This window comes from Crocodylus siamensis, chromosome 4, assembly GCF_052110815.1.
Source record: "Crocodylus siamensis isolate JL-2025a chromosome 4, ASM5211081v1, whole genome shotgun sequence".
Taxonomy (NCBI): domain Eukaryota; kingdom Metazoa; phylum Chordata; order Crocodylia; family Crocodylidae; genus Crocodylus; species Crocodylus siamensis.
This window is the reverse complement of record NC_143398.1, coordinates 26,299,635-26,310,360: the sequence shown is the minus strand read 5'-3', so window position 1 is coordinate 26,310,360 and position 10,726 is coordinate 26,299,635. Positions and strand designations below refer to the sequence as shown.

The 10,726-nt window shown below is 40.5% G+C and overlaps 1 protein-coding gene across 1 annotated transcript in view; it reads right to left on the bottom strand.

Annotated features, from left to right (window-relative positions):
- Window positions 1-5,851: 5,851 nt before the first annotated feature.
- The window catches only part of PRKAR2B (protein kinase cAMP-dependent type II regulatory subunit beta), a 185,429-nt gene continuing 180,554 nt past the window's right edge, over window positions 5,852-10,726 (bottom strand). The window contains exon 11 of the mRNA XM_090042027.1: window positions 5,852-7,654. Within this exon, the coding sequence (XP_089898153.1) occupies window positions 7,521-7,654 (134 nt within the window). The 3' untranslated portion in view covers window positions 5,852-7,520. The remainder of the gene's footprint in view (window positions 7,655-10,726) is intronic.

The window sequence follows — 10,726 nt, the reverse complement described above, 5'->3', positions numbered from 1 at the left end:
AGAAACTTTCTAGTTGGTTTACAATGTCATGTAAAAATTGATCCCAAACTATTGGCCTTGTTTTGGTTAAAAATAATGCCTAGATAAGTTCCCACCCAGCAAACAATGCTTTTAAATGAGACTCATAAGGTGTCAGATCTTGATTGTGTATCTGGAAAAAACATTCACACACCTGATACCCTCTCTCCAAACACCCTACAACTACAGTGTAAACAAAAGGAGATGCTTACAAAAAGGTAGATACAATGCTTACTACTTCACCAAATACAGTAAAACACCTGCAAAGATTGAAAAGAAAAGCAAGAGGCAGATAACATACTTAGTCATGTCATGACTTTTTGCAAAGAGGGCTGGACAAAACAGACAGTCAGAAATATCTATAAAACTATACCGAGTACACTTTGGGATCTTGCCATAAGCCAAAATCTGTTGTTGAGGAAATCCAGATTAGTTATCCCTACAATACTGCAACAGGAAATCCTTGACAGACTGCATGAGAGACACCAGGACATTGCAAAAATACAAGGAAAAGGATAAGCAAACAACTATAACAGTTGAAAAATATGATATGTAAGCTCACATAGAAATTAACCCATCAGAACCATTATACAAGCTGTTCTACTACACAGGCCATAACAAAAAAGTTGGACAATTTTCTCCTGTATCTGGATAATACAAACTATATTTTGAAGACTGATTATTTCTTAAGTTTATTAATGCTGGCATGTTGCTACACGTAGCTGTGGAACTGTCAAAACCCATCTCTACCTGGTTAAGGTAAGTCATATGTGAAAATAGCTCTCAGTTTCTCTGGAGCATTTAATAAATTTGTAGAAAACTTTCAGTTCACTCATGTCACATTCTGACCTCATTTCCTAATGAATACTAGTAAAGCAAAGCTTACAATAAATGACAAAACTTCTAATACTTCAGGTTCTCATCTCACCCTGTTAGTATCCTAGTGAGCTCCATTAATTGAGGAACCGCTAGTGGGGAGGATATTAACTGAGGAACCGCTAGTCCTCTACCCCGGCTGTTCCTTCTCAGTTTGATCCCTGCTTACCTGTTTTCCCTGGTCTACAAAAATTCAACATGTTTTCAACATGTCGGAGGGCACATTTACATGAGACGTTTACTGCGGAGTAGACTAATTAGTTTCACAGCAAACACTGTGCGTAAATACAAGTACTATCCTGCTGCAGTTTTTTAATCCACAGCAGCGCACATGTAGACACTGCCCAAGCTGACTGGGGCAGGAGGGGCACCCTCATACCCCAAACAACCCCTCTGCAGCATGTTGAGCTGGAGGGAACAGCCCAAAGTTGGCAGGCTGACCCCCGGGGCTCCCTGCCAGCCAGGGCTGCTCTGACCCAGCCAAGTGCTGTGGTTGTGGGCACATGTTCAAATGGCATGCCCAGAAGCAAGAAACTCCAGAGCAATAAGCTTGAGAAAATCAAAATATTATTAGCCACGTGTGTTAAAGGCATAATAAACCACTGACATAAGGCTGAAGGTTATCCCCATCCTTTATTCTAGTTTTGTGTTCATTATTTCATCCCTGTTATATCTAGCTGTTAATGTAAGATTTGGATAAGAGTTTCAATGCCCTTCCCTTTTCAGAAGTGTATGTGATGTTAGATGTGAACATTTAGAGCCATGATTTAGGGTGGCCACAGACAGACACATACTATGGGGGAACAGTTTGTGTAAACAGGAAAATAAAATAGTCTGGTACTCACTTTTACCAGTGTCCTGGATCTCTGCAATTTCCACTGCAAGAATAGATTAATCACATTGGCCGGCAGGAGAAGACTGTCATCTCAGACGAGTTGGGGGGGGACATCATCTGTAGGCAGTCTGCTTAGCTTGGAAGGAGGCTAGGGGAGCATGACCTAGCACATACTCTCTTCTTCTTCCTGCAAGGTGGGTGGAGCTCCTTCCTCGCAGTGCCTTCAAAGAGCTTGGATTGCACGTCCAGAACCATAAGCAGAACATAGCTTTTGCTCAAATCCATGAAGAGGCTGTCTGCTCCTAGGTTCCACACGCAACATATATGCAGCTGTTGCAGTAGCAGCAGCACAGATGCAGTTAGAGATCAATGTGTTTCCACTTGGTTATTTTGTCATGGTGCTAGAGGATAGCTGACAGTGTTCATGACAGAGATTTCAGAAGCTAATGGTATAATCTAAAATCTTATGGGACATAAGTAGATGTCACTTTTCTAGCCCCAGAAATTTCCACCTTGATATATATGAAAGACCTTGTGCAAGTAATGGAGATGTTAGAGCTCATTTAAAAAAAGGTGAAAGAATCTTTAAAGACCGAAGGTGCTAGGCAGCCTCAATAAGGGTTCCTCACAGTTCCTCTGTGACAGGCAAACGTGTAATAGGAACTAAAAATGTTTTTAGTGTTTTCTGGGCTTTTTGTGTAAATTGAAAACAGATTAGAAATTGAGCACTTGGCCTGAGCTGTTTCCCAGTAGGAATGCTAACTAGCTTCCCAAACCTTTGGGCTTCTCCAGTATTTCTGACAAGGGCATGAGAATCAATGATGGGAATCCTGAATATCAATTATAGAGGGCAATGGTTTCTATGGAACCTACAGTAGATTTTGTTAATGCTTTGTGAAAAACATCCAGTTGAATTAAAACTCCTGTTCATTGTTCTAGACTGAAAACACCATCTACCAATAAATAAAATCCCACAGATTATGTCTTGTTAGGAAAAGCCATATCATTTGTTGCAGCATAGATCTGGATGTTAGGCCTCAGCACCCAGACAAATGACACATTTACATTGGTTTAATCAGGATTACACTGGTATAAAAAATAGTGACTGGACAATATAAGTTACCAGACCAAAGGCATTTCACTCAATCCAGTGTAGAATTACCCCTGAAAGAATCAGAGGTAAAGAGATACATTAGGGCTGTGCAAAATTTCAGCAGCTGTTTCATTTCGGAGGTGTTTCAGCCCATTTTGGAGCCTGAAACACCAAATCCAAAATGAAATGGAAGGCTCTGAAACATGTCCAAAATAAAACAAAACCATCTGAAACATTTTGGAAATATTTCAGATGTTTTGGAGTCAGGCTTGCAGGGAAACAAAAACTAAGAGGGAGGGGGGAAGGGGGCAGAAGAACTGCTCTTGATATTGACATCTGTAGGTAGCCAGGGTCTGCGATCTGTCCCTGAGGTCCCTTCCAATCCCAGTGCTCTGGGGGAGGGATGACAGCCTGCTGTCATCCCACACGCAGATCTGGGAGCCTGCACCCCCTGGAAGGAGGCCGGCACAGTCCTGCAGCATTCCCAAGGGATGCAGGCTCCCGGATCTACATACAAGATGACAGCATACTGCTGCTGCCGGCTAGGGCCAGCACCAGCACCTGAGTCTGCTCAGCGCAGCCCCCATGGCTGCCCTGCCCAGCCTCCTGGCACTTAAAAAAAAAAAAAAAAAAAAAAAGGCTCACATTCACGGGCTGTAGCAGGGGCTCTGGGCCCACATGGCAGAGCTCCCCTTCATAGTCCTCGCTCCCCGATCTCCCCCCACCCCACCCAACCCAGCCCTGCCTGGCCCCAGCATCCTGGTACTTTAAAAAAAAAGGCCCACACTCAAAAAGCCCCACACTCACTGGCTCTGGCAGTGGTGATCAGGGCATCTGATGGCCCATGGCAGAGCCCCCCCACACAGTATGGGGCAGTGGGGTGCAGCAAAGATCGTCCCCACCACCCTGCTTGGCACCTGTGCAGCAGCTGCCCCATGGCACATGTGCAGTGTGGCTCGGCAGGGCGCTGCACACTGCCTGGGATCCGAATCTCTGAAACAGCGTCGAAACTCTGAAACAGATTCAGCCAAATCTAAACAGAGCAGTGATCTGAAACACAAAAACAAATCACCGACCTTCAAAATGGCCAAATTCAAAATTGAAATGAGACACAGTTTTTGCACAGCCCTAATATACATATATAAGTATACCAGTTTGTGTGTCATATGTCTGCTTCCATTCAAACATAGCTATTTCCTACAAGCAAACAGAATATTAACTGTTTACTTGCCAACTGGTGGTAAGGTATAATAAAAACCTGCCTACTGAAGGCACCTACCTTTGAAGAGATAATGGTCTCTCTAAGGACGGTGTAATTTACATCAGGAAACAAAACCACTCTAAATTACATATAGGTACGCAATAATCTGTTCATGTGCCCCTGAAAGCCCAAAGTCAGTTATTATTTTATATTTACCCCACTACACCTTTTACTGAGTTATAACCTGCAGCTAAATGCCTAATGCAAGGTGTTAAGGGAAAGTTCCTTGGGTCTGTGGTAAGTATGTTATCCATTGACAAAAACAGAGTGGTTAAAAGTAATCACTGTAACTACCAATGCCTGAGATTGAACTATACTGAGTGCTTAGATTTCCTAAATAATTTAATCTTTGTTGTTAAAAAAAATTAAAAATTATTTCCTCTTCTATTTATTTGGCATAGAAGGAGGACTGAACAGGAAGCTCAAGTGTTTGTAAAGTCTTAAAAATGGAAAGCTCTACAAAAGGTCATAGAAATTATATAAATTTTTAAAAGTGGGCATAAAAGCTGCTTGCTTATAAGCATAAAATTGAAAAAGACAACAATATCCATTTTATAGACATTTATATAAAAGTGTTGTTTATTGTAAGGAAACTTTAAATATAACCAACAATATTGAAAATATTGTGATTGGCATTTATGGCCTTGATTGGAATTCATTGCTATACAAGTTATTCTTAGCATTGTTCTGAATAACATTAAGCTAGTGCAAAATATAGATAACTTTTGTATATTAAGCATACAGAATAATGTTGCAGGGGTGTAGGTTGTAGCCGTATTTGTCTAGGGACACAAGCAGACAAGATTCTTTGGGTGAATCTGATATCTTTTATTAGACCAACTTAAATAGTTGGAAAACAATTATTAAGCAAGCTTTCGCGTTCAAAAACCCTTCATCAGGCTAAGGAAGTTTCAGCAGTTGGTGTGCGCTCTTCCTGGATGGAATGAAAAGTAAAGAAGCCAGAGGCTGGGCTGGTGTGCATACAAGACAGGTAGTCAGTGAAAATGTAGATTGAGGAGTCAGTGGGTGAGAGACAGGCTGGGGGGAGGGGGAGAGAGAGAGAGAAAGAGAAGGGGGATGAATAGCGGAGACCTGATCCTCAAAGGAAACTTACAAAACACTTCCCAGAAACAAGCCTATGAACTCCACTTGATCAACCTCCTGGATACTAAAATCATGGTCTAAATATAGACATTGTATTTATGACACATTATAACCTGCCTGACATCTGACTCCCCAGGTATTCATCCCCCACCCCCTGCCTGTCTCTCACCCATTGACTCCTCAATCTACATTTTCACTGACTACCTGTCTTGTATGCACACCAGCCCAGCCTCTGGCTTCTTTACTTTTCATTCCATCCAGGAAGAGCACACACCAACTGCAGAACCTTTCTTAGCCGGACGAAGGGTTTTTGAACCTTGAAAGCTTGCTTAATAATTGTTTTCCAACTATTTAAGTTGGTCTAATAAAAGATATCAGATTCACCCAAGGAACCTTGTCTGCCTACAGAATAATGTAGTATTTTCGGTAATTTGGATAACCTGATGTTTCCTTCTAATGGGCTGCTTTCACCTCCCTCATAAATAAAAAATATAAAGGCAAATTACGTGGTATGTGTAACTATTAATACAAGGGTTCAGTGTAAAAAACCCCCTGACCTTTGTAAATTTGCTTAGATTGTATTTTTGTTAACAATGTTCATTGATAATTTATACCGTAGTGTATGATATAAATAATATATTGGTAATAGCATTATATAACCATAGTTTCATTTTCAAAAATGATTGTATAAACTGTTGTAATAGTTCACTCTAACTGCAGGATATATTATTACATCAACATACACAAATACATCATATTAGAAGAGTCTTTGTCTAAGAAGGAAAAATGTTGTTATTCATTTGCTGAAAACAGGATACAAGCAACCTTGCCAAAATTCTTCAGGTTCTGTCTTGGCAAAACTGCTTCAACCTGTTTTTCAGAGTGCTAACTTTCCATGTAGAGCAAAAGACAGGTCAGTATGTAACAGCGAAACAGGACTGTCTGATAGTCCCAGTCAGACTTTTATTAGCAAGCGATTAGCTGCATATCCTGTTGTAATTAAAATGATAATCTCTCTCCTCAGTCTCAGATAGAGCAAACAGTTACTCCATGCTACTACTGCTGAAATAATAGTATTTTTGGTTTTCATAGACAAAAGCAGAATTTGTCAGCTTTAACAACCTGCTTTCCAAACATGTATAAAGTAGTCTTTCCAATTACTGATCTTTCAGATTCAAATCCATTTTTGTATTTGCTAGTAAGGATTTCCAAGGGCGTGCTCAGTTTAGCAAAGCTTTCAACATCAATTCACTTTATCTGTCATACCTATTATGTCTAAATCTAAGAAGAGAGATGTGCAGAAATCACTTGATTTGAAACAGGGGAAATATTTGACAGAGAAAAATAAAAGTGAGGTCCCAAAAGGTAAATCAGACTAGAGTATAAAACACATGGGGGAAAGACAAAATGCATAAAATATAAAACAAGAAATTGGAAGGAAACCAATGCTTGTTATATACGCATGATTAAGTAGAGAGTGAGAATTACCTATGCCTAGGCAAAATCTTTTGGCTTTTGCTTTTAAAGAATATACTTGCATCACAGTTAACTTATGAGCTTCCTCAAAAGTGGAGGGAGGGAGGGGGGCGGTGTGTGTGTGTGTGTGTGTGTGTGAAATAAAAAATGCAATTTATTGCAAAAATATACAAGTCCTCTAAATTGCATAAGATATTACAATACCTTTCTAACAGGCTTACTGAAACACGGCATATTAAAAAAGAGGACTTTTAACAAATCAAAAAAATGTTAAAATCAGATAGGTCATGAACTTTACATAAAATGTACTGTCATGCTTTATTGTATGAGTAGGTTTATGGTATTCCTTTTCTATACATCTGTCATAAATACAGCATAGTATCATGACAGTTTTAATAAGCAGACATGAACATCCACTGTGTATCTTCTATATTATGAATACTTTGAACGTTTTGTGTGCACTAATACTTTCAACATATCACAATCAAACCAACAGTCTTCCAAAAAAATCTTAACCATTCTGTAGATGAAAAGCTGGTTTAATAAATTCACCACGTGGATTTCTTAAATCTGTGTTAAAGGACCTGATTTTCCCAGGTGCTATACTGGTACAGCTCCTCTCAATTCAAATTGAACGGCTAGTGCTAAGCCATCCTGGAAATCAGGCCCAGAGGTTAATAAATCCCTATTTTGCTTGCCAATCTATCCATTGTAGTGTGACAAAACAAAACAAAAAATATTCCCAACCCTAAAGTTACAGAAAATGCTTGGCATCTACAGGAAGAGAGACTTTATCAGTGGACTAACCACTACTGTGCTATTTTCTCATAACAGATCTTGTTGGTCCACACTTTAGTTCATGCACTGGGATCAGCAATGTCCATGTTTGTTCCAAATAGAGCAACTAGCTGCTCCTCATAGTTTGCAATGTTTCTTTTCATAATTTCCATACAAGGTCCCAAAAGCCTTTCAAATGCCTGTACATCCATAACTAAGATAAAAGGGGAGAGAAAGAGAAAGAAAATATAATGTGGCCATCAGCTGCAGAAATGAATTTTTGAGTTTATAAAATTAACTGTGCAGAATTTTACATTGTAATAGGAACAATTAGTGAGGCCCATCATGTGTCAGCTATAGAGTAGAAGTGACTTTTCCCATAATATGTGGTCCTAAGCAGCACCTCAGCCCCAATCTTGCAAAGGCTCATGGCTATGCTTCATTTCAGCATTAGAAATAGTTCCACTGAAATCAGTGCATAAGCCTTTACAGGATCATGGAATTGCAGCCTGGTTTAAAAGATAGTTAACCATGTGGGCTTAACTAATGAGTTATTCTGGAGAATTAAAAAAACCAAAAACAATACAAAAAACCCCACAAAACATTATTCAATTTCTTTTTTGGTTTAAGAAGCTTTACCTTCCAATCATTATAGAACTAACTGTGAAGGTTGCGCTTAGTTAGTAATAAAAACTTATTTTTGACGATATAAACTAATAGGTATATATCCAGAAAAACTCAGTATTTTCATCACCTAGGTCTCCCTACAAGTCTATAAAGCATAAATTTTCCTATAAGTGCGTGGTTCCTTAAGATCATGTTCTTTACTTGAGAAGCAATTTATGTATCACAATAGTTATACCTGCTCTTTTAGTTAAATGTAACATCTGAAACAAATACCATGCCCATAATTTGTGCAGCCTTCTATTTAAAACTTTTTCTGTTGTATTTATTGTCATTCCTTCTTTTCTCTTTTTAAAAAGTTGCTGGAGCTAAAACATATCTGAGTGTCTTTGCTTCAAATACTGCTTTGTACTAACAATAAAAATCTGTCATTCACAACTGCGGTACCAGGCACTAATTTTAAGTGTTAATTTTGTAACTGATATGATATTGTGTAACAGAAATAAGTTTGCATAGTGCTTTACAGACAGATAAAGCAAAATGTCCATGTCCCTATGATTTTACAATCTGAACTGTATCCATCGTGTAATGGATTATCAATAATCAAACATTCAGATATATAATAAAATCCATTTAGTTACACTATGATAAACACTTCTATGTCCCTAACATAGAATCTCTATTAGGAAATGGATTTCATTTAAAATTTTTAACAGCCTGATCTGCACATAAAAGTTGCACCACTTTGTTTAAAGGTGTGATTTTAAAGGGACTAAAAGAAATCCTTGAAGCTTTGTGAGAGGAGTGTTAAAATGATTAACTTCAGCTGGCTTAGGATGTTCTTACACCAGTTGAGAAATGTCCGCGTTGTACAGTATTATAACAGCACTTCTTTCTCCTCATCACCTTTTTCTCCTAAAGGAAATGTGTTACTTCAGGGAAAGGGATTTTCCAGGTGTCAACCTGGAAAATCTCCCTTGTGAGAAAACTCTCTCAGAAGAGTGAACGTTTGTACGTTCCTCTCTCAGTCTGACTTGGGAGGGGAGGGGAGCAGCAGGGCAGCACTCCCTGACTCTTTCCCAGACTAGGAACTGGCCAGTTTGGGGAACAGGAGGGGGCTTTGCCCCACTCTCCCCTTCCCTCCAGGCTTGATCTGGGATGTGAGGGGTGCAGCAGCCTCTGCTCCCCACTTCTTCTCCTAACTGGGGACTGTCAGCTAGAGGACAAGGGCAGTGATAAAGGAACTGGACTCAGGGAGGCTTTCTCCAGACCTGATACCCAGCCTCACTGGCTTCCCCTTGATGCCTGCATAGCCCAACTGAGCAGCAGAGATGGTAATTCCAAAGCTGGGAGAGGCAGGGGGAATGGCTGAAAACCAGGATTGGTGACAACCTAACTGACCTTGCTTCCCTACATCTCCGGCTTCACATTGCCAGCTCTGCCACTCAGCAGGGCAGCAGGGTAGCAATTCAAAAGCAAGCAGATGTGGGAAGTGGGCTTGAGGAAGTTTTCCCTGCTTTAGTTCCTGGCCTCGTGGGCTTTAAATGCCATGTGTTCTGCCCACCTGGCTGGAGAACCTCTTCTTGGGGTAGTAGGTCAATATTCCTTGTTCTCCCCAGACACAGGAATGCCTGGCCTGGGGAACTGGCTACTGACTTTGCTCCACTCCCCTCCTCTCCTGGACTGACCTATGGGACAGGATGTCCCCAGTCTGGGGAAGCCCAGGGACCCTTTCCCTGCCACTTCATTCCCCACCCCAGAAATGGGAGTGGAATAGCCCTGCTCCCCACGTCTTCCTCAGACTGGGATCATCCTTAGGAAAACACAAGAAACAGCAGAGAGGGGGGTGGCTGCCGGCTGAATGCCTGTACTGCTTCCTCTCTCAGAAATATTTCTAGTGATGGTATTGCTCAGAAATTTCTAACTAGAAATGAACACCTGTTCATGAACATACAGTTTCCAGAAGTTTGGCATCCCAGGAGACTGTCTGTGAGGCAGCAGGAACTTCTAGATGTGACAGGACAGCAACAAAGCTCAGCCCCACACAAGGGCAGTGGCAAGACTATTACCTGTTTACTATAAATAGTTCTTTCTAGATAAAACTTTCTGTAAATAATAAAGTGTTGTTTCTACACCACAAGCCTCATCAGGATACTACAGACTGCATGCAGCAGCTTACTTGCTCTGAGCCAGCTCAACTGCTTCTACAAGTAGAAGCCAGTGCTCAGTCAATAGCTACTGCTAATTCTTAGTGGCTATGAGAGGATTAACACTGGACCCTGCCCCTTCTGCCTGCTGGGCCACAGAGAAATGACAGCCATCAGAACGAAGTGGCTGCATGCTTCCATTCCAGTGAAGAAAAATCAGCTTCCCCACTTTAGATATGTGCCCCAATTTTGGAGGTTGATTATATGGAGAAGTTTGCATGTGGTATGTGAGTAACTGCATTAGTCAGAAATGGAAAGATTAGCTGAGTTGGTAGCATGGAAAGTCAGTTACATCAGGGAGCACTGGTTTCTTGGGTGCTAATCAAGGACAATCTTTTATTTGTCTGTAAATTTCAGATTTAAATAAGAATGCTACAAGTGATTGCTATGTCTGTCTACAATAGAATAAAGCCATTTTCACCTCTGTCCAAAGATGGACCAACTGGGAACCTGTG